Source organism: Macaca thibetana, chromosome 9 (assembly GCF_024542745.1).
Source record: "Macaca thibetana thibetana isolate TM-01 chromosome 9, ASM2454274v1, whole genome shotgun sequence".
Classification (NCBI taxonomy): domain Eukaryota; kingdom Metazoa; phylum Chordata; class Mammalia; order Primates; family Cercopithecidae; genus Macaca; species Macaca thibetana.
The window spans coordinates 7,195,780-7,220,762 of record NC_065586.1 but is presented as its reverse complement, the minus strand read 5'-3'; the positions used below and the strand labels follow the sequence as shown (position 1 = coordinate 7,220,762).

General features: G+C 42.5%; 1 protein-coding gene across 3 annotated transcripts in view; it reads left to right on the top strand.

Annotated features, from left to right (window-relative positions):
- Positions 1-24,983, top strand: part of SFMBT2 (Scm like with four mbt domains 2) — a 251,505-nt gene that overhangs the window by 102,480 nt on the left and 124,042 nt on the right. For 2 of the 3 annotated variants that reach the window (XM_050804608.1, XM_050804607.1), the window contains exons 5-6: positions 21,123-21,211; positions 22,963-23,209. In XM_050804608.1, the coding sequence (XP_050660565.1) occupies positions 21,123-21,211; positions 22,963-23,209 (336 nt within the window). The remainder of the gene's footprint in view (positions 1-21,122; positions 21,212-22,962; positions 23,210-24,983) is intronic. The other variant, XM_050804609.1, reaches the window with a different exon arrangement.

The following is a 24,983-nucleotide window of genomic DNA, read 5'->3' as shown; positions in this document are numbered from 1 at the left end:
ATGTCTTACACGGTGACAGGCAAGAGAGCGTGTGCAGGGGAACTCCCCTTTATGAAACCATCAGATCTGGTGAGACTTAATCCCTATCATAAGAACAGCATGGGAAAGACCCACCCCCGTGATTCAGTTACCTCCCACTGGGCCCCTCCCAAGACACAAGGGAATTGTGGGAGCTGCAGTTGAAGATGAGATTTGGGTGGGGACAACACCAAACCATGTCAGCGAGTGATTTGCTCGGGTTCATTCTGCTTCGCGGCTCCCCGTGCTGAAGTACCGTCTCCATGGCCCACCTCGCCCATACAGAGAATAGTTCATTAATCGTGGGCTCCTGCCTTTCGGCCGGCATCTTCTCTCAGGCCTCGCAGGATCCGTAGTGACATACAGGAAGGGAAATGAGGGAAAAGAAAAATGAAACAATTTTTGATTTTCTCCACTCCCATGTAACCTAACTTTTTATGTGGTCAAGCAATATAAGTTCCTAACCAGCATAAATATGTGTGACTATGTTTATATCCCTGCTTACAAAATCATTCTAAAATGGCAATGAAATATTGCTTCTCCCTTTTTCTTCCTGCAGAAAATATTGTAAAGAAATAAGAATTTTGATGAGGAGTGGTTATTGAGAGGGGTATTTCGGACTGGTTTTAAATCTCAGTAGTTTATTATGTTGGGGTTATTGAAATACTGGATATACTGACAAAAATCACTAAGAGCTTATGATTATTGGGTAAGTGAATTCTAGGTTGTGGTTAGATTAAGTGTCTAAATAAGGCCCTATTTTATTACACCACCCTTTCTCTTTCTCTTTTTCTCTGTCTCTCTCTCTCTTTTAAATCTCAGATTACCCCATCTTTCCGTGGTGGAAAGAATAATGGTTGCAAAGTAAGTAGGAAATTTACTTCTCTGTACTCATCTGGCATGAATTGTTTGCTCTACATAAACTGATGAATTACTGCTTCTAAGGCTGACATAATAGTTTTTGTTTTGTTAAACAACTATAAATTTCATCTAATACAGGCTTAGTGTTCACAGGAAGAAAACCATACGTTAATATCTGCTGCATTTCATTGCTTAAAAATAATCGTTAGTAGTAAAGCTTCATTTTCACAAACATAATTTGATCTCATGTAATTGATAGAAGAAAAATTCAGGGAATTTGTTCAGGGTCTGTTTACAACTGACTTTTTCAAGAACTGCCACATGCAATAATCCAAATGTATTCTGTTTATGAAATAAAGCAGGCAGACCTTACAGTCAGCACTCAGAATGACTTATTGACAGCTACAGGTGCAGCATTTTTTTTTAACATATTGTAACCCTTTTGCAAAGTTTTAAAATGTTTTATGATATACTATGATAGTGTTTTTGATTTGTTTGTTTGAAGAATCATAGAAGACAAAACCTTAGGAACTTTACTTATTCTAATTTTCCTGTTCTGTTATTGATAAGAAAGAAAAAGAGAGAGAGAGTGAGGGAGTCAGATATTTAAGTTGTAACCTCTTTTCATTCCTACTGGTGCTTATGAACCAAATGCAGCTTGCGTTTTAGGCACGGGGACTCCTCAGCTCCACCTAAACTGAGGAGGGAAAGGCCTGTCATAAATTTTTGTTCTTCCTCAACGGTTTTCCTTTAATAACAACCTGATTTATGATGTTGAATCATGATTCTTGCATTTTGGAATGCTCCTTGTAATCAATCACTTTTACTAGACCTTCCTTCTCATAAAAACAAGAATCAAACCAGTTAATTGCCCAGACATGCATCTCTACTTACAGAATAGTCATGGAAACCCTGGCTTGTTGTGTTTAGGAACTTCGCCTGGGTTATGCCAAGGGTCAGGGGTCAATGTCACAGCCCCATTTGGAGCTGTGAGCTCCCACTCTGCTCCTCAGCATGTGGGGTGACATTTATTCTCTTTGTGACTAACTAGTTAATGTTAATCCGCACAGCATTGCTGTTGAAGCAAATACTATGACTGGGGTAATAGTAACATTGTGAAGATGGATTCAGACTATCAGAACTGAGTTTGTTGCTGAAATATTTCAACTTCATCGGAGAAGAGGGAGGGTGCCTTGTCTTCTTAGCAAATGAGTAACTCTCTGGTTGTAGGTTGTACAGGGACTTTGGGAAAAAGAGAGGGAAACTGAGGACACAGGCACGAAGATTTAGGTTGGAATTAAGACAGCATTTACCGCAAGTGGAGAAATGAAAGCAAGTTATCAAGGTAGGGGTCATGTTATTACCTGGCCAGAGGATTTGTGTTGTTTTCTGGTAGTTTTCTGTTGTTATCTGGTTGGAATTGTGGACCTATGACTGGGACCGTATTGAGGCTTATGACAGTCTCTGTGCTTCCCCCAGTCTGCACCTCCCCTGTCCCCTGGGGTCAGTGGAGGTTCTAGTCTGCATAGCTATGCTAGGTTAACTCCTGAGGTCTCCCAGCCCAGAACGATTTTTAAAAAAATTCTAAACCAGTGGTTTTGTCCCGTTTGATAGTCTAGAACCATGCAGTTCTCCCTTCTCTTTCAGCAGCCCCAGGAAAGGCCAGGATGGGGACTCCGGGCGTCTGTAGAGAGGCATGGCTGTCATACTAGGTGACTTCTGGGGAGCCCATGTCAACAAATACCAGTTTCTGCATCTCAGAACAGTAAATGGCCCAACTTGGAAGCGACAGCTCCTCCCCTCTCTTTGCAATCTCTGGTTTGTCCTGTGGAGGCAGTGGAGACTCCCCTGGCTGGTGTTCCAGGACTTCACCTGTCCCGGGGTCCTGCCCCCGCTGTTTCAGTGGAAAGCGTGCCACTAACTGCTGATGACCGAGTGTATAGATACAGCCCAGGCTCCTTCAGGCCTGCGGGCCTCTGTGCCTGGACTTTGTTCCAGTCTCTGCCGGGTTTCCTCCACACTCATGAGTTCAGGCTTCCTTCATTCCTCACTTGATGACTGGAAGAGCCGCTTGACCCATCGGCCTTTCTGTGGCATCTCTCCTTTCAGAACGAACCCTGTGGAGGGGCTGGTAACTAGTCCATAGTGTCTTGCTAGTTACTAGTGCCTCACGCTGATTTGCACATGACATAAAGACACTAATAACTGTCTCACGCTGATTTGCACATGACATACAGTAATAACTGCCTCACGCTGATTTGCACATGACGTTCTTTATGCTGACTATTCCCTTCCCCGAGACTTTCAGGGAAGGAACTTCTGGTCGTTGAAGGCACAGTTCTCAGCTGCCTCCGTCGGGAAGTGTCCTGGCCCCGGCCCCAGGGCTCCCACAGTATCTGGGGCTGACTCCTTCCCTCTCTGAATTACCCGCTTACATGCCTGTCTTCCTTATGAAACGTCTTGAACATAAGCACTGTGTCTTAATGATCCTTATTTTCTCTCCAATATCTGGACTTTTGTGCGACGCAAAGGAAAACAGCCTGTGTCTTTTCACTGGAAGCAATTTATCACCTTTCTAACTGTATAATGCTAAATTCCAAAGAGTCTAAGCAGCTCTCTTGGAGTTGGCAGCTAACGACAGAAATAGTCCAGAAAGTCGTTTAACCTTTAATCCAGTGCTCTGTCTCACTAAGTATAAAAGATTCTTAAAAATACATTTGTGTATTTGCCAGTTGTTTATTAGATTTCTGCTCAGTGCCAGAGACGATGCTGGGCCTGGAGGAGAAAGTTTGAACGAGAGTAATGCCTTTCCATTCTCACAGAATGCAGTGGGCTGTCAGAAGCGGTAGGGAACAGCTGGGCAGATACTGTGAAGTGTGACATGCACCACATGCCACATGGGACGGAATTCCCGGGCTGGGTGGGCAGGGGTTGAGGAGGGTGTTTTAAAAGCTGTGTGAAGAGGGCAGTGCGAAATGCAGGCACGCTGAATGAGAAGCCTCAGGGTTGACCAGGAATGTTGTCAAAAGACTACCTTGAATGTTGGAGTCAACCACTCAACATCATGAAGTGAGAGTGGGAGTCTGTCATCCATCTGTGGCAGGTACTCCCTAGGATATTTGTTACTCAGTGTGAGTGTAGCCTGCTTAGTCTCTAGTCTTTATTTTTTCTTTATTTCTTTAAAACAAAAGCTGGATACATGTGCAGAACGTGCAGGTTTGTTACTTAGGTTACGTGTGCCATGGTGGTTTGCTGCACCTATTGACCTGTCCTCTAAGTTTCTTCCCATCCCCCCACCACCCCCAAGCCCCCAGCAGGCCCTGGTGTGTGACGTTCCCCTCTCTGTGTCCATGTGTTATCAACGTTCAACTCCCACTTACGCGTGAGAACACGCGGTGTTTGGTTTTCTGTTTCTGTGTTAGTTTTCTGAGGATCATGACTTCCAGCTTCATCCATGTCCTCGCAAAGGACGTGATCTCATTCCTTTTTATGGCTGCATAGTATTCATTCCTTTTTATGGCTGCATGTTGTATATGTGCCACATTTTCCTTATTCGGTCTACCATTGATGGGTATTTGGGTTGGTTCCGTGTCTTTGCTATAGTAAATACTGCTGCAATAAACATTTGTGTGCATTTGCCTTTATAGTAGAATGATTTATATTCCTTTGGGTATATATTTATATATACCCAAAATAAATATACCCAAACTGTGTGTGTGTTTGTGTGTTTGTGTGTGTGTGTGTGTGTGTGTATATATATATACACACACCCAAAGGAATATAACTCATTATCCTATAAAGACACATACAAAGGTATTTCTGGTTCTAGATCTTTGAGGAATCGCCATACTGTATTCCACAGTGGTTGAACTAATTTACACTCCCACCAACAGTGTGAAAGCATTCCTGCTTCTTCACAGCCTCGCCAGCATCTATTGTTTCCTGACTTTTTAATATTCACCATTCTGACTGGCATGAGATGGTATTTCATTATGGTTTTGATTTGCATTTCTCTGATGATTAGTGATGTTGAGCTTTTTTTCATATGTTTGTTGGTCACGTAAATGTCTTCTTTTGAGAAGTGTCTGTTCATATCCTTTGCCCACTTTTTGATGGGGTTGTTTGTTTTTTTCTTGTAAATATGTTTAAGTGCCTTTTAAATTCTGGATATAAGCCCTTTGTCAGATGGGTAGATTGCAAAAATTTTCTCCCATTTTGTAGGTTGCCACTTTACTCTTAATGATAGTTTATTTTGCTGTGCAGAAGCTAGTTAGTTTAATTAGAACCTGTTAATTTAGGCTTTCGTTGCAATTGCTTTTGGCTTCACTTTGTCATGAAGTCCTTGCCCATGCCTATGTCTTGAATGGTATTGCCTAGGTTTTCTTCTAGGGTTTTTATGGTTTTAGAATAAGTGCCATGTGGCACTGAGAAGAATGTATATTCTGTTGATTTGGGCTAATTTTTGTATTTTGTAGTAGAGACGGGGTTTCACCATGTTGGCGAGGCTGCTCTCGAATTCCCGACCTCAGGTGATCCACCTGCCTCGGCCTCCCAAAGTGCTGGGATGATAGGCATGAGCCACCACGACCAGCCCAGAGCTACATTTTAATGTAATAATATTTTCTATGCAGTAGTTGTTCGTAATCTTTCCGGGGGTCATGGAGTTCTCTGAGAATCTGATGAATCCAATGAAACTTCTTGGAAGAGGTGTTAGACCCACACACACAGACACACATATACACACATACACAAACACACACACACACGCACACACACAGACATATATATACACATACATAGACACACACACGTACACATATACATACGAGCATATGCACACACATGCAAATACGTGTATACACATGCACATATACACGTACATACATACACATACATACACATACACACATAGACACACATACGCCATATGTATACACTCACACACACACTTCACAGCCTTGTACTTCATTGTATGGGCTCGTGAACCCTGGGAATCCTATCCCAGACCTGTTGACAAGTTAAGAACCTTTGCTTTAGAGGAGGCGATAACTGGTCAGACTGAGACTTCAGGAACAGGCCTGTCCGGAGCCAGGGAACTGGCCTGGCTGTTGGGCTTTCGGGTAAGTGACATTCCAGCAGTTCACATGTGGTGACCCAGGATGGAGAGTCTGAGCATCAGTTGGACTAGATCACGTGCACAGGGTGGAGGTCTCAGTCTCTCTGGGGAGTGCTCGGGACAGTGAGTGGGGACATCATGGTCAGGGTTTGGAGTGAGACTCTGAGAAGAAACTGGAAGTGCAGAGTGTGTTGACCTTTTTTCTGCTCCCTGGACATACCTCGCAGAGGATGGCTATTAGGGGAATCCCGAGAGACAGGATCTCTCCAGTTGCCTGGAATTCCAATTATTTTCTGATGCAGAAATCTGGCACTCATTGGCGAAGGGCAAGCTGCAGTTGATTGTGAGTGAAGGCCTCTGGGTGCCGGGCGAGCAGCCAGCAGCAGCACGGCCACCTCCAGGCCTCACCTGCAAACCCCACTGAGGGTGGATTCCATCTTTGGGCAAAAGTGAGAGCCCCCTGGGTTGAGAATATGAATCAGCCCGTGGTGCTCCCATTGTGGAGGTGGTGGGGGTGCTGATAACAGGGAGGGCATGGGAGGCAGACACATTGCAGATACCATCCTCAGATGTACAGGTGTTGAGGCCACATTTTCACCCAGGTCACACCCGTGTGTGTGCTGAGTGTGTGTGTCGTCGTGAAGCAAAAAATTATAACAAATTTATAATTTAACACTGAATTCAGTTTTCTCTTCCTATTTGAAACAATTATATGACTTTGATCATTGTTTGGCTTTTGTTTCAAAATTTTAAAATGTAACATTAATGAAAATCTCTCCAAGTAGTTTTTAAAATCGCCTTGTTTCTCTGCAGTAGCTCATCAGAGTGGTTGGGGCCATGGCCTCCTCATCCTCCTCTGGCTTCTCCTCCCGCTCCCACTCCTCCTCCCCCTCCTTTTCGCTCTCCTCCTCTTCCTTTATTTAGCTCTGAGCCCCTGCCCAGCCCTGTGCTGAGAACCTTCTTGTGCATGGTTATTTTACTTAGTGTTCAGGAGGACCTACCAGGTGGTCCAGCTAGTAGGCTTGTTTTACAAGTGAGGAAACGCACCTGGAGAGGTTAGACGGCTTTTCTGATGTCACACAGCCAATGTGGATGTAGCTGGGACTCCAACCCAGGTAGTGCCATCTGGATCTTGCCATTTCCTGTGTTTTGCAGCTTTCTCAGTGAGTGCAAGGCTATCTCAGTATTCCTTCTGTGCACCCTCCAAGGCACAGCCTACAAGAGCTGTCTGATGACTGATTCATTGCTGTTTTCCCTTTTCTAGGAGTGTTTTTGTTCTTTTTGCCTGCTGAACCTTTAGAATAGTAACGGTAAGGCAGTGTGTTAGGAGTCTCCAAAGAAATGGAACCAATATAATGTGTGTATATATAGATACTGTCATGACTGTGGAGGTGTGGTGAGTCTGAGCTTTGACTGGGCAGGGTGGCAGGCAGGGCACTCAGGGAAGAGTTGCAGTTCCAGTCCAAGGCCGTCTGCTTTAGACCCAGGAAGAGCCGCTGCTGGGATGGAATCTGGTTGCCTGCTGGAGGATTCCCTGTTGCTCAGGGGAGGTCAGTCTTTTGTTCTAGCCAGGCCTTCAACTGAACGGGGCCCACCCACACCAGGGAGGGCGGCCTGCTTTACTCAAAGCCCAGCAATTAAGATGTTAATCTCACCCAAAATCACCCTCCCAGAAAAATCCAGAGTAGGGTTCAACCACGTATCTGGGCACTGTGGCCCAGGCAAATTGACATAAAAGTAACCATCACAGACAGCAACCTAAATCCTGTTGAAGGAGAGGCCGACTCATTTCATCAGATACCTAAGGGCATGTTAATGTCAGATACCAAAGGGCATGTTAATGTAAACTTGCTGCAAGTTTGTCTCTTTCTCGTAGACCTGACGGGAATATTGGGAAAAATGTGAATGGAAGTTCTTTTGCTTCAGGAAAGGAAGTAACTTTACAGGAAGAAGTAAGTCAAGTATGAAAAATAGAGTGAGACCTAGGAGAAGAAAATCTTTAACAAGCGACTGTCTTATTCCATTGAACTTAGAGCCTTGGACCTGTGTGATATGTCAATTCAGTCTTGACAGTTTCTCTGCAGAGTGAACTAATAAAAAGAACTGTAAGAATTTTTTTTTTCTTCTTTTTAGTGGAGAATGGAAGAAAAGTGGCTGACTCTTTGGAAGGGGATTCTTTAAAAGCAGGAAAATGTTTAAAAGCAGGAGCAGTAACATCTATGAAAGTGAGCTATTGGCAGCTAGAGAAGGATTGCAGAAAATGTGAAAGAATGAGAGATTCCATACTTTATTGGATAAAAATCTTTAGCCAGTGAACAGTGATAAGGTGTTAAATTTCATCTGATAGTTTTAGAGGTTATTTATCTCGTAGACTCTTAAAGATTCCTTGCAGAGTAGTGTGGGTTGTGCGTTTCGAGAAAGTCATAAATGGTTTCCATCTCTGTGGCGTTTCTTTAGCAAATTCTGGTTGTTTCTAGCACTAAGATCTTCTTGGGAACTTCAGAGAAAGCGTTAGGTCCTTTGGGATTAAAGCCCTGTTGTGTAGTACCTGGATTTTCTTTCATCTCTGGGTGTTTCCCTTGTCTGACATGAACAGTATTGGTGTTACCTAATGGGCTAATCATACAGCAGAGAACTCCAGAAAAATATTAAATGTGTGTCTTTATCACACAAGATACTAAGTGACAAAACACTTAAACGGACTGATACCTGGCTTTCTAGGTTACACATGCTGAAACAAACATTGCAAGTGATAATTCACTTATGTAAGCAGTTACACACTATGCAAATACAAAAAAAAGAAAAAGAAATGGCAGTACGTTTGTGAATGCCGTGGCATGCTGCTGAGTTAAATCGTATTTCAATGAAAGGTCTGTGCAGTGAATATTTATGGTCACGGTGGCTCTTAGTCTGAATTCAGCAAGTTGTATGTCATCAAAAGATTAGTGAAACAGATACAATTTCTAAAGCTGTCTAAATCTGCCAGCCTTTCCTTCTTGTGACTCAAGTTCATCTGTGGCCTATTAGTTGTTGGAGGTGTAACCTACTATTTGTTGGCCAGTTGTTGGAGGTGTTGGGTGTGTGGTTTTGGACACAGTGGGCGTAGGTGGTCCCAGTCTCCTGGAGTGGGCAGCCAGACGAATATTGTAGACACAGGAACACAAACATGTTGTTGGAGCATTCGTCGTATCTCTGGGGGTTGCAGCTCTGTCTCAGTTTGCTGTGGCTGAACCAAGGAAAAAGGCAGATACAGACTTTTACAAGAATTATAATTCTATGAAAGATTTTGAAGAGATGAGAAAGGCTGGCATCTTTCAGGATGCAATGTGATTTTGGAATATAAGGAATTTATTTGGGTTGAATTACCTAGAAGTTTGTCACTGACCTGTGTTTCTGAACCATGAAGCACAGATATGTGGGCTAACAAACAGTTTCTCTTGATACATAAACCATTAACAAGTATATTTTAAAAAGAGTCTGTAGAGAAATATATACAGGGGATGTGAATGGGCAGTTCCCAGAGGGGAAGCCTGAGTTGTCATAGTGTAATGATACTAAACAGCACGACGATCTGTAAAACAAAAAAGCAAAGGAAAAAGGCAGTTTCATATGCTTCAGATTAGTGAAAATTTAAGAAGTCTGATTATATAAAATACTCCCAAGGACGGAGAACATTGGGGATGATGAAGTTGTGAGAATGACTTTGGAGAGCAGTTTGCTGATAACTAGGAAGTCCTTTGCTGTTCTGCACCTAGGAATTAATTTTAGAGTAACAATGTTACAAAAATTAACCATCCGAATTAATTTTAGAGTAACTGTGTTACAAAAATTAAGCATCTAATGTCAGATTTCACCTCACTTGTCCTATCAGCAGCCTTTGACAAGATTGATTATTCCTTCCTTCTTGAATATTTTTATTACTTGGAAAGAGAATTAGCTGGGCACATGGCTGTCCAGATAGAGTCTAGATACTTGGACAATGCAAAGTGGGTTCTGTCCAGTCTTACTGTTACATGCTAGGGTCAGAGACAAATTCTACATCGTATGTTACAGGTTTAGGATGAGGTTTCACCGGAGGAAAGCAAAATCTACATGGACCAAGGGTTTACATCCCATCCTCTTACCCCATAGAGATGCCTCTGGGTGAGTGGGCATGCTTTTTATTGGAAGCATCTTTCCATTTTGTGGGTTTCCTTTCTTGTAAGCATAGAAAACAGCCATGATATTAGGGGATAAACAGTAATTACAGTACCTTCCCCCGCCCTAGCAGTGGGGCAGTATGCATTTCATGGGGAACCTGAATAAATGTGGGTTCAGTACCTCCAGCTGGGCTCTGTCCTAGCTCACTGCTCCAGAGAACTCCCTTTGGGACATACCTCCTATTGTACTATGAAGATGTGGCCATGCCCGGCGAGGAAATGATCTCTGTGATATACATGTAACTGATGAGATGGAAATTGTTCATCTTTACTTATGTTCTTTCCCTCTTTCCGTGGGCTGGGATGTGTGAACCATCTGTTTCCCTGCCCTCCCTTAGAACAGAGTGACAGGATTGAAGGACCCAGGACTCCTAACACATCTTGGGAAGCAGAGCTCTGTATCACCCTGTATCAGCTGCCCTGGATGAGAGAGAGAGAGAGAGAGAGAGAGAGAGAGAGAGAGGAGAGAGAGAGAGAGAGAGAGAGAGAAACTTTGTGCTTACACCATGTTTTATGTTTTTGGGTCTCTTTATTATGCAGTCTAGCTGTGATGCAGTATCTCATAGTCATCTTAATGATCTTAACGACTATGAGGGCGCGTGGAGCTTTCCCTTGGTATTTGCGTCCCTTGAATCTGCCCCATCTCAGTAAAGGCCTGCTCCATTCCTCAAGTGCTTGGGCCAGAAAGCCTCAGGGACATTTCTGTGTTATACTTCTCTTGCAGCCCATCAGCAAATCCCATTAGCTTTACCTTCATATTTAAAAAAAACAAATACTTTGACCAGGCGCGGTGGCTCACACTTGTAATCCCAGCACTTTGGGAGGCCGAGGTGGGCAGATCACCTGAGGTCAGGAGTTCGAGACCAGCCTGGCCAACATGGTGAAACCTGGTCTCTACTAAAAATACAAAAATTAGCTGGATGTGGTGGGGCGCGTCTGTGGTCCTAGCTACTTGGGAAGCTGAGGCTGGAGATGGTGGTGTGTGCCTGTAATCCCAGTTGCTCGGGAGGCTGAGGTAGGAGAATCACTTGAACCCGGGAGGCGGAGGTTGCAGTGAGCCGAGATTGCGCCAGTGCTTTCCAGACAGAGTGAGACTCCATCTCAAAATAAATACATAAATATTTTCAAAATTGACAGATAATAATTGTATCTATTTATGGGGTACAATGCAATGTTTTGACCCGTGCATACATTGCAAAAAAATTAAATCATGCTGATTGAGATATCCATCACCTTAGCAACTTAGTGTCTTTTTTTTGTGTGTGCTGAGAATGTTAAAAATCGACTCTTAGCAACTTTGAAATACACAATGCGTTATTATGAACTACGGTCCCCGTGTGATGCCGTGGGTCTCTAAAGTCTACTCCTTTCAAGCTGAAATTTTCTACCCCTGCTGCCAGCCTCAGGTGCCCATCCCCTGACTCTGTTTCTGTGAGATGATTGAAGTGGCGAATCTGACGCAGTCTCGTCACCTCTGCCGTTGAACAGCATGCTTGCCAAGCTCTTGGCTGAGGAACCGCAGTGGCCCCCTTGCAGGGCTTCCTGCTTCTGCTCTTGCCTGGGTGCAGATAATAATGTGACCAGAACCATCTTTTCAAAATATGCCACTTCTTCACTTCATTCTGCTCCAGACCTACCGTGGCTATCCCTCTCAGGGTGGCAGTGGAAGTCCTTGCTGTGTGCTAAAGCCAGCAGGAAGCTACTGCAATGTCCAAGACAAAAATACCAAGCATATGAAATGCTGGTGAGGAAGCACAGCTCTCCTCTGTGTGTCCCCGCTGGGGGCAGCCCTACCACTGCTCCCGGTGGTCAGCACTACAGATTCTTCCCAGGGGCTGGTAAAAGGTGTCACACAATTCCCCCAAATTCCCTCAATAAAACATTGCTAGCTGGGAGTGGTGGCTCACACCTATAATCCCAGTCCTTTGGGAGGCCGAGATGGTCGGATCACCTGATGTCAGGAGTTCGAGACCAGCCTGGCAAAGATGGTGAAACTCCATCTCTACTAAAGATGCGAAAATTAGCCAGGCGCGGTAGTACACGCCTGTAATCCAACTACTCCGGAGGCTGAGGCAGGAGAATTGCTTGAACCTAGGAGGCAGAACCTGGCAGGCAGTGAGCCTAGATTGTGCCACTGCACTCCAGCCTGGGCGACAGAGCGAGACTCTGTCTCAAAAAAGAAAACAAACAAACAAACAAACAAATGCAGATACATACATACTCAGGCAGGTGCCTTATTTAAACAGGGAGAATCATGAGAGTGAATTCCTCTTCTATGCAGTGTGACTTGCGCGCGTTGCTGGAGTCACTGCACTGATGAAACGGAAAGTTGCAGGGCAGCCAGACTGAAGCATAGCTGTGGAGAAATCTGGTTTGCATTCTAAGTTTTACAATGATCTCAAGGATACTGTTTTTCTTTCTTTGTGCTCTTGTGCATAAAATGAAGAAGAAAAGTTTGGTTTGGATGTGGAAGGAATCTAGACTACAGAAACTGCTGAACGATGTGTCATGCAAATTAAAAACTAAGCAGGTAAATAACCACGTGTAAACATTCATATTGCACACCATCTCTTCACTACCGATCCTGCCCTCATCAAAAACACCCGCCAGCAACGGCCGTGATGCTCTGTACGCACAGCGTACCCTGCTGTGTTATGAGTGTTTTTTGCTAAGTTGAACCAGGGAGGTTGCATTTTACTGCCATATAACAAGTGATTGATTTTATAAGAATGTGAGGAAAGGGAGTTGAAGCTAAAAATGGATTGGATTCCTGTGACAGTTTACCCTGGACATTATTTTCTGTGAGAGATACTTCATTTTGGTACCAGTTTGCAGATGTTTAAGATGTGATCGTGGTGACAAAACTAGCATTAGTATCCAAGTTAGGGCGAGCACATAAGAGACTAGAAGGCTATTAAGGATCATCATACTCTGGAAGGAATTTTTACTCTAATCATAATTTTTCAAATTAATATTGCTCTGTGATTTTATGCTGGTGACCATAACTTTATATCCATGACCTGATGTACAAGTTTACTAAAAGTTAATTTTGCTTTTCTTTAATTTAATTTATTTATTTTTTTAAAATAAGAGACAGGGCGTCACTATGTTACCCAGACTGGTCTCCAACTCCTGTGCTCAAGCAGTCCTCCCACCTTGACCTCCTAGTACTGGGATTATAGGCATAAGCCACTGTGCGTGGCCTTTAGAAGTTAATTTTGGATTGTAGGAAATCATTAGGTTATAATGAAAACACCAGTTTAAAATATTTTATATATGTTCTTCTCAAAACAAACAGTATTAAATAAACATTTGAATGAATCGTAAGTATTCTTCGGTAATATTGCATCATCAAAGAATATTTACTTTTTTTTTTTTTTTTTTTTTTTTTTGAGACGGAGTCTCGCTCTGTCGCCCAGGCTGGAGTGCAGTGGCCGGATCTCGGCTCACTGCAAGCTCCGCCTCCCGGGTTTATGCCATTCTCCTGCCTCAGCCTCCCGAATAGCTGGGACTACAGGCGCCTGCCACCTCACCCGGCTAGTTTTTTTGTATTTTTTAGTAGAGACGGGGTTTCACCGTGTTAGCCAGGATGGTCTCGATCTCCTGACCTCGTGATCCGCCCGCCTCGGCCTCCCAAAGTGCTGGGATTACAGGCTTGAGCCACCGTGCCCGGCCTAGAATATTTACTTTTTACAAGGACTGATACTGCACTTGAGTAAAAAGTGTTAGGAAGTTTATGTTTAATTTCTCATTTCATTCTCACAGTTGCCTAATGAAGTAGTTGCCGTTAAAAATCACGTATGACTCTGTAGTGAGCTAATATCAGCCAACGGCAACTCTCCTGTGTTCATTTCCAACCCTGTAGAAAACCCTAAGCGATGAATAGAAAGAATGTTAGGTAACAAAGGCCTTTTTAAGGGTGTGCATAAATCCTGTCTACAGTTTTAATGATTGTGGCATAAATATTAAATATTCATATGATGTGGATTATTACGAGTTTGATACCACTTGTTTTTCTCCTTTCACCCTAATGTCATCACTGATAGGGCTGTGTTGTTTGCTTCCAGCAATTCTTAGATAATGTCTTTGTTAAATCCTATTTTTTTTTGTTTTTTTTCTTGAGATGGAGTCTTGCTCTGCCACCTAGCCTGGAGTACAGTGGCACGATCTTGGCTCACTGCAACCTCCCAGGTTCAAGCAATTCTGCCTCAGCCTTCCTGGTAGCTGGGACTACAGGTGCCTGCCACCGTGCCCAGATAATTTTTGTATTTTTAGTAGAGACTGGGTTTCACCATGTTGGCCAGTATGATCTTGAACTCCTGGCCTCAGGTAATCCGCCCCCCTCAGCCTCCCAAAGTGCTGGGATTACAGACATGAGCCACTGCGCCCCGCCTAATTCCTATTCTTTACAACAAAATGATACTATTTCTTTTCTTAATCATACAAGTGTATTTTTACAACTGAAAGAGTCTTGAAAGGTTGAAATGAAACTTGTCCTCCCAAAATCTTTATATGACAGGTACTAAGGGGTGTGTGTGTGTGTAAGTGTAATTTTTCTGACATTCTTCACAAGTTATATCTTCATCTGGGTTACATTCATTATTAAAGACAGCAACACTTTTATCTATGTGTTTGAACCCCAGTAGTAGGTAGCACTAGAAGCTTGTCAATCCTGTTGAATCATTTTGTGATCTATCCTTTTGTTTGTAGGAACAATCTAATTTGAACCTTATATGAAAAATTAATGTAGGTTCTTCTTTACAAATCTCCAAGGGAAAGAACTCTGTCATGCTTTTTTCTTAATAGTAAGAGCAAGTGTTTCCTTTTATCATTTGAAGTCTACTGTTGCCTCCTTTTTCCTTTAGCAAAGTCAATGTTAAAAACGTCTTCCCCTGAGAAGTCAAAGGCTGCTACCTGACATCTCGTGGAGAGAAGGCTCGGTTCTCTTGTGAGCTAGGAGGAGTTTCGGTGGATTAAGCACTCTTATTTATCTCTTTTTCCTCCAGAGACCCCATTAAAATGGTAGTGAGAAAATAAAAAGTACATATACCAACAACACAAAGAACTTAAAGGCCACCAGCATGGAGAAGGGATTTCACAATGTTTCTGGCAGCCTGGAAGCTGATAATGCTCCATGACTACCAAATTAGTGTGGGGGCTGCAGCTGGGGAGGCTCACCTTAGAGACTTTGAATGCCGGGTGGGCGGGAGTCCCATGTGAGGCTGAAAATAACAGGGTTCCGTGGGATACCCATAGTCAGATCACTTCATGGATTCTGTCCTTCTTCCACCCCTGCCATGGCTACAACCAAGGACTAGAAGCCAGATATTTATCCCTCTGCCTCATCTCTGAAAAAGTGGACCGAATTGTCTGGGGAGAACCCCTGTTGCTAGTGTGGAAGGCAGCTTCTTAGAAGGGGAATTACTCCAGTGCCTACGCTCTGAGTCAGACCCCTCTGCCCAGGACACCAGCCTCTCCAGGGTTTCTGTTGTCTCATATAAGTCTGATGCATGACCATTGTTGGCTAGACACCCCAGGAAAGCTTCTGATCAAAGAGGGCAGGATGAGATGAAGAAACAACAAAACAGCCCCCAGGAATCAGAGAGGACCCGGGGAATAGGGGAAGAGAAACACCTCTCATTACCATAATGAGAGGTTTTGAAAAGGGCACCTTGTTAAAGAAAAGGTTTTAGAAGGAAGGAACTACCAGAAGCAAGAAAGAAACATTGCAGACTAAAACTGTGACCCACGGAATGAATTCAAAGAAGGGTTGATTGGAAGTAAGTTCAGAAAATTGCCCAGAAAGACAACAAAAAATGAAATACCCTTGTGTTTAAATGCTAGCACATGGAGATGGGACTCGAACTCCCTTCCTGTGGGCTAGCGTGGGTTTGAGTGAAAATGGCCTTTCTCTTCATTCTAATTACTCCCCTCATCTCTCAGAGAAAGGGTAGGCATGGGGTGGCTGGTCTCAGCAGACCTGTCTGTTCTACTGTGACATGGGAAGGCATTGAGGAGCCTGGGCCGACAGTGCTTGTCCTCCTGACCCCAGCATGGGTCTCCTTGTTCATCATCTCCCTGCATGGGCAGTCCTGACCACAGGCTTTGTACCCACAGCCCGGTCTATACAGGTCGCGTCCCTGAGAGGTGACCCAGCTTCGGACTCTACGTTATGTGCACTCGATAGGGCTCGAAATCCAACATTAGTGATGTTTCCCCAGTTTCTGAAAAAGTGATGCTAATCTTCTGCCTTTATCTGGGACTCGATTTGTAGATAGCTTTCTTTCTTTTCCTTTTATTAGAGACATGTTCTTACTCTGTTACCCACGCTGGAGTGCAGTGGTGTGATCATAGCCCACTGCAGCCTCAAACTCCTGGGCTCACACCATTCTCCTGCCTTAGCCTCCCAAGCAGCTGGGACTGCAGCCACCCACTACCATGCCCAGCTAAGTAAAAAAAAAAAAATTGTAGAGATGGGGTCTTGCTGTGTTACCCAGGATGGTCTTGAACTCCTGGTTTCAAGAGATCCTCCTGCCTCAGCCTCCCAGAGTGTTGAGATTACAGGTGTGAGCCACCATGTCCAGCTCGGCAGCTTTATAATCCTAATAAAGCATTTGTGGGATTTGGGTCCATCTTTACATGTCCTCAAGAAGCATATGTGTGTGTAACTCAAGCTCAGAACTTGAGTTCTGAAACCTAACTTCATGATTCCTTCCTTCACTGTGATGTGGGCACCTCTCCAAGTGGGGCATTAGTGGAATGGTACTTGGATTTTTAAAAGGTATAGTGGAATGCTTGTGTAATATTATAACTAAGTAAAACCTTGAAAAAATGTTCATGAGAATGTGGTAAAAAGTTTCTGATTTTTTTGTTTGTTTGTTTCTTATGACTTTCTAGGAGTTCGCCTTTATCAGTTGAAAGCATGGAGCGATGATTACCAAGTTGTGGGTAAACCTTCCTCCACCTGAAATTGCGGAGTGTTTTTCTCCCTGATCATTTCTTTCCTGCTGTAGAGTTCTCCTTTGATGCCGTTGTTGGGTGCAGGGCAGGTTTTGAGTTTCGCGATGTTTCATGTGTGGATTGGTCCTTCAATTTGAAGAATAAGATCATGATCATAGACAAGGATTTGGCTTACAGCTGAGAGTGCTGAGTTGGAGTCTTGGAAGAGAGACGTGCTGCAGAATAAAGTTTATAGTTTTAAAATTTCGAGTTAGAAGTTTAATGGTCACACTAAGCAATGCCAATTAGCTTCTATTGCAGTGAATTCTAAGGAATTGCGAGGCAAATTTTATTTACCAGGATTTAACTGAATTAATCAGTGGTTAAGGTAACTCCATGGACTCGGAATTGTAAATTGATTATACTTAGTTTTTATTTTATGGCAATATTTATTGTAATAGGTTTATGGTACATTTGAACATTTAGAGCTTTGAGAGCTAAATGTTGACTGATACAGTTTTTCTTATAAAATTAGCCAGATTCTTGAGAACATTTCTTTTCTACTTTTTAACCTAAAGTGGTCTGTGTACGTTTATGGCTTTATAGATACATCTTTCATGGAGAGCAATTCGTTTAGATAGTCTGACTCATAAAAGATTGCTTGAGTCTTGTGCAGACGCATATAAAGGAAAGCTATAGGACTTCTGGGAACTCGAGGCTCGTAAGATGTAAATGTCAGCGCTCTCCCTGGAGCTCCCTTGCTGTGACTTGGACAATTTAAATTTCAGCATTGTGCAGTGACTTCATAGGGTGCTTGCATATTTTAAAAATTTTCACTTAAACATGAACTTGGATCACACGCATGTTAGAAACAACCCTGTGGAAAATAGAGCTTTCTTCCTGTAGTTGGATATAGATGACCTGTGTTAGGCACAGGACCATTTATCACTGGATTATAATAATTGTTCTTCTTTTGTAATGAGATACGAAATGCATGTTTTTGGGGTACAGTTGTAGATTTTGTCCCAATCTTGAAACTTATGTGAGTCATTTTCATATGATCTCCATCATGCCTGCAATGTAAATTACTGGTTTATCTGTTTGCAAAAGCTTTGGAGAATCAGAGAATCTAGTGGAAAGACTCCATGTGAGATCGGGCTCTGAACACTTGGGGGCTTGAGGCTGTTTCTAGGTTTTTGTTTTGTTTTTTGAGATGGAGTCTCGCTCTGTCGCCTAGGCTGGAGTGCAATGGCGTGATTTCGACTCACTGCAACCTCCACCTCCTGGGTTCAAGCTATTCTGTTGCCTCAGCCTCCCAAGTAGCTGGGACCACAGACACCCGCCACCACACCTGGCTAATTTTTCTATTTTTAGTAGAGATGGGGTTTCACAATATTGACCAGGCTGATCTTGAACTCCTGACCTTGTTATCCACCTGCCTTGGCCTCCCAAAGTGCTGGGATTGCAGGTGTGAGGCACCACACCTGGCCGCTCTGTCTAGTTTTTTTCTGTGAACTTGGGCAAGAGTTAGTGAAGAAGAAGCCCCTGTTAGCATTGTTAGGAGGAACAAAACAGAGGGGGTAAATGAAAGGTCTTTGTAAAGCATAGCGTGAGTCCAGATTTTAATTCATTTGGCCTGTGTATCTTTGTTTTCATCTCAGTGACCCTAGCCATGCAAGAGGGCCACTTTTGAAAAGGGTATAGCATTTGAAAAATGATGACTACATTTATAACAAAGCAAGAGAACACAAGAACACAGTTTTGTGCTCAGCTTCCCAAAGTGCCGAGCATACAGTATTTTTTGTGTCTGTATTTCCATGTGAGTATGTATGTATAAAATAAGGAAGGTGACATTTTATTTGAGAAAAAAATGTAGTGATAGAAGTGGACAGATGAGTTATTCTTTATTATAAGCGGGGTGAGGCTAAGACGTTGCCATATAAGGTAAAGCTGGACTCAGCCTTGTTTGCCTGAGTTCCGTGCATGCTGGTTTTGCTCTTGGTCTGATGATCGTCCTTGGGCGTGGGTGGATGTTGACTTGAGAGGCACGTTAGTGATGAAGCAGCAGGTCTGGCCACTACTTGGCTTGTATGTTGGCCTCCATTCTACTGGCAGTTCTGCCAAAGCTCATTGGAAGTTTCAGTCTGGATATCATGGGTATGAATAATCAATAACCAGCAGATTACAAAGATATATGTAATAATTTAGTACATGTTTTTAATAAAACAAGAGCTAATACTTGTTAATTGGTTGGTGTGTGCCTGGGTTGGTTATATTTTATTTGCATATATCTCTCCTTTAGTCCTTAGAACACCCCTTAGAAGCAAAATATTGTTAGCAACCTGGCACCCTTTGATTGGCTAGAAAAGAGTCTAAGAGAAATTGAGTAAATTATTCAAAGTCATGCATCCAGTGATGGTGGAACCCCCGTTGGGGCCCAGATCTGCCCCACACCCTTATGGCCAACTTCCCTTTTATAGTAATTTCACTGCTTTAGGTTTGAGCCAGAAGGGTTGCATCAAGCCTTTGAAGAACCTAAACAATGCACAAACGACTTGGGTCTTGGACCTTTACTGGGGCTGAGTAAAGTCCTGGGTGGATCCCGGGCTGCCCACAGGGAGAGCCAGTTGTGGTGGGTGGTTAATCTGGGGCTAGGGTCTCGCTGTCATTTATGCTGACTTTGCACATCCATCTGTTGGTGCCCTTGGAAGGCTCAGGTCCCTCAGGGATGCGGGTGTAGCCCAGTGAGGCATTTGGAGATCTGTCGCTTGGGAGACATGCCAAGGAGATACGCTTTTCTCAGGTCTTGGGTTCCGAGCACTTGTAGAATGTTGCCCTCCACAGTCGGGTATTTCTTTTTCAGAGGAGGCCTCAGATACATTCCTTCCTTATTCACAGGGCTGTCACCCCTATTTTGAGTCCTGTCACTTTTCTACTTAGATAACTGAAGCAGCCTCAGTTTCCCTGCTTTTAGACTCTTTTCTTTCCATTCAAACCCTTATAGTATTTGCCGGATTCATTTTATACAGAGATGTCCTGTTTGTTAAGCGTCTGTGTTGACTTCCTGGACTGTCCATAGTTTATTCCTACCACTCAGTATTATTTCCCAGTGCTGTGTGCCTGGAGTGTGCCTTAGCCTGACTGTTTACTGTGCAGTCATCCCTTGAGATCCCCTGGGGGACAGGCTTCGGGACCCCCAAGGATACCAAAATTTGCAGATGCTCAAGTCTCGCACAGAAAGTAGTATAGCTCACACATCACCTATGCACATCTTCCTGCAGACCTTAAACCACCTGTTGACATAGATGCTGTATAAATAGTGTTACACTGGAGATTTTAGCGAATAATAACAAGAAAAAGTGTACATGTTCAGTAAAGATGCATTTTTTCCCATGTGTTTTTGATGTTCGGTTGAATTGAACCCAGGGATGGGGAACCCATGGATATGGAGGGGACTACTTATTTTCCCCGTTTCTCTGTTTCTCCATTTCACCTTCAGTCCACCCCTCTTGTTATTTTGTGCCCATTTCTCTGTCTGCAGATTCCTTCCTCTTCTGCAACTGTATAAACCTTTTATGTTAACTCAGGGCCTGCTTTGATTCTCCAACCTGGAAAGCCTTTCTCTGATTTCCCTAGCCTCACTGCTCTCTCTCTTCTTGGAACCTCCTGAATTGTATACTTTAGCATTTCTTTGTGATCTGTGAAAAGTTTCTAAATAGGTTGTAAGACTTCGGATTCTTTCATCTCCTTGGTGCCCAGGCATGTGGTACGTGTCAAGTCACTACTTAGAGACACATTTTCGGTCTCAATTTTAGTATTTACTTAAGCATGGTGATGAAGGTTTAGTATTGACTTAAGCTTGGTGATGAAGGTTAAGAAAAACATTGAAATCAAACCTACATAGAGAAAACTGCTGTGATTTTAAGTTGATTGGATACTTAGCTGCTGTGTTGAAATGTTTTTTTTTTTTTTCTCCTTTGTCTTGCCAGCAATCAAAGAGAAGTATACAGACTGGACAGAATTTCTCATACGTGACTTGACCGGTTCGAGGACAGCGCCCGCCAACCTCCTGGAAGGTGTATGTATTGTTGTTATACATCTAATGTATCTCTGAAGCACCCCAGTTACGTGAGCTCAGACCTGACAGCACCTTTGCATATATCCTTCAGCAGATTCGTGCTTTCCGCAGACACTGACATCCGAATAGCCTCCCCTCCTATTTTGTCCTGAATAACTTAGGTGACTGATTTGAAAGGCATTGCTGAAACCTCCCCTGTGATGCAATCAGCAAATGGAAAAATTCGCTCTATGCGAATCCAATTTTTAAATCACGATATGCCAGGACGTCTTCCTACTGTCCTATATCTTTAAGCCTCTTTCCTATATGAGTGAATGTAAATCAAATCCTGTAGAATAACTGTTTTGAACAGGTGACAAGATTATGTATGTGCTAATATAGTCTCTTGGAGTACGTTGATAAGTGGTTCCGTTAAATGTTCTATTTCGGATGCATAACCCCAAGATTTGAACATACACACATTAACCAATAATTGAATTAACTTCTCTTGTAAAAACAAGAGGAGGAATGGCAGATCGTATTTCAGTGTAGCCAAGGAAATTTTAATGTATTGAAGAAAAGAAATAGTTTAATCTGAAATCTTGATGGTTTATTTGAAAATAATTTTATGATGAAACATTTTAGTATTTATATTTATATAATAGAACAGGAAGAGAAAGGCACTGCGTCATAAGTAATTATTGAATTACCTAGTCTGTTTTTCTTAAGAATGCCCCTAAAAAGGGGAAAACTTAGTGAACAACAAGTAATAAGTAATAAGGTGTGGATTTTGACAGTATCATATTCTCTAATCAGGTGTGGATTTTGACAGTATCATATTCTCTTAACCGTAAACTTTCCCTCTTTTCGTAAATGATATTGACACTTTAGAATGTCATTGTCTAATATAGTTAATGGGTTTTATTTTGTAAAGATTTTGCCTGATGTATTTGTTATATATCTTTAGAGCTACTGTTTTAATTGTTCATTAACAAATCAAAATGATGATAGTTCATCCTTTCAAAAAGGACAAATTGTCTCACTATGTTAATTTTCTAAAACATATTTGCCTTCAAAGCTGGCTGAACAAACACCCTTTTCATATGCTATCATATGCTAAGAAGGTTTCTTACAAGGGGCAGTAATTATAAATTATCTCAACCAATTATCAGGTTAAGTGTAGAAATAATTTTACATAGTAGTCTAATTTAGCTGATCATTACTGTGTGTTCGACATGTTATCAACACACACTCGTGCCTTCATTACATAATCAAAGTATGAGAGCATCTTGGTCATCAGAGTAGCGGCCAGTAGAGTAAGATGAATGTCTGGGAAAGAGTCATGGTGTAAATTGAATGCTCCATATTAGAAATATCTGTCTATTGTAAAAGTAGACCGTTGGCTACCACATGTTCTCTAGATCCAGGCAAATTTGGGTAGAACTCTTCTTGAAAGCATACTGATTGTTAACAAAAGCAATTTTATCTGGGAAGGGTGATTTGTTTGGTGAGAACTTAGCATAAACTGTTATTTTCTATTGACTTGTGATTTTTTTGTTGTTGGATATGGAATGGGGTACATGGATGTGTGGGAGGGAGGAAAGGGAAGGGGCGGGGCATGGGCTGGGCAAGGATGGGGTGGAGGGAACGCCAGACTGTTCACCAGTACCTTGGATGATGGTGTGAAAAAATATTATCTTCTGCTGTCATCTGTTTCCATGAGAACCTTAAAATAAAGTTTAAAATAAGGAGTTTTGCTTCTGTTTAAACAGCCTCTGCGAGGGAAAGGCCCTATAGACCTCATTACAGTTGGTTCCTTAATAGAACTTCAGGATTCCCAGAGCCCTTTTCAGTACTGGATAGTTAGTGTGATTGAAAATGTTGGAGGAAGATTACGCCTTCGCTATGTGGGATTGGAGGACACTGAATCCTATGACCAGTGGTTGTTTTACTTGGATTACAGACTTCGACCAGTTGGTTGGTGTCAAGAGAATAAATACAGAATGGACCCACCTTCAGGTAAGGACCAAAGCTTTTGCTGCTGTAAAGTATTTTAGAAAAAGATGTGATGTTTTCCTGGGTGTGTTTCTAGAAAATGTTTGAGCTCTCTGGTACCTTTTATATCTGAGTATGTGAATATTAAGCACTTTAACTTCACAATGCTTTCCGTAGAGACTATAACCTAAGACCTCAATCAATAGTGTTCTCAAAGGAGAAAGCAATGTTGGGGGCCTTAGGGAAGTTGATCTAGTTCCTTGGGAATCACTGGTTCAGAAAGGAAAGACATAGTAGATTGGGACTTGAGCATATTCTCCATGTTTTTCTTTAGGAATTTTGATAGTCTTGTAAGTAGGTTTGAAAATCTCTGTCCATCTGTGTACCCATCTCTCTGTCCATTCACCAGTCCATCCACCTACTCATCCACCCATCTTTCCATTTATCTATTTATCCATTCATCCATCCATTCATCCACCTGTTCATCCAGCATTCATCTATTTTATCCAACCATCTGTTTATCCACCTATTCATCCAGCATTCATCTGTTTATCCACCTATTCATCCAGCATTCATGTATTTTATCCAACCATCCATTTATCCACCTATTCATCCAGCATTCATGTATTTTATCCAACCATCCATTTATCCACCTATTCATCCAGCATTCATCTGTTTATCCACCTATTCATTCAGCATTCATCTGTTTATCCGTCCATCCATTCATCCATCCATCCGTCTAAATATCCAAACCACAATCCAGTCTGACCATGAAACAGCACTGAGTAGATAGATCATCATGTTTTCTCCTGGCATGTAAGATTTTAGTTAGCTTCAAATGCACCGTCAGATGGCTTTGCAGAGGCTTAATTGGGAAGAATCGTGCCTTACGGTCTATGTTATACCTACCTAGTTAAAAATCTCAGTATTTACAAAATAAGCATTCTTGAATGTTTACTATGTGCCTGGTGATTTTACATCTGGTACATTGTTTATTTTGATTCTAAAAAAGTGCTGCATGTTTGTTGTGAATTTTGTTTCACAGCAGAGAAAGTTGAGACTGGAGTTCAGCTAGTTGTCCAAGGTCCCCGTTTTAGGGGACAGGCAGTGAAATTCAGATTCCCAGGTGCTGGCCCGGGCCCCTTCCACCCCACTCCCCCTGCTGCTTCCTCTTGTCAGTCTTTGAATGGGAAACCTCAGAACAGAAATATTGGATTCTTGTAGAATTAGAGATGCCAAGGAAGAAATACATATTTTTTCAGAAATTGGTAATCTTCATTCCGGTGAGTTTTGTAGGTATATTTGGAGTAAGGACGTGGCTCTTTGCTTTATTAAAATCACCAGAGAATTTCCTCCCGTATTAGTTGCCGATATTAGTCTTGAGTAGATGAAGGAGAGGAGTTGTATTTGTCTTTTCTGTCACTCGAAGGCTTTAATTGAAAACACTTCCTGGTCCTGCGTCCCGTGTGTTTGCATTTGCGTTAAGTTTGACAGGCATAGAGACGCGTAACGTGGCATTTTATTAGTATTATTGCCGTCAAAACGTTGAGAAGCAGCCAACACCTCCATCTCTATCCTGAGTAATTTTTGACTCTGATGACAAACAAAGAGCCTGTCATGTTGTGAGGAAGGATGTAAGCCCGGGTTTGCCCTGGGATTCATAACCCAGCAGGAGAAATTTACTTTGTGCGTAAAGTTGTGTGTATAAATCTCTGCTGAGTACCTAATTGCTTTATAAATTTTAGGAGCAATATCTACTTGCCAGCGTACAAATTTATAGCAAAGCAAAGGATGGCTA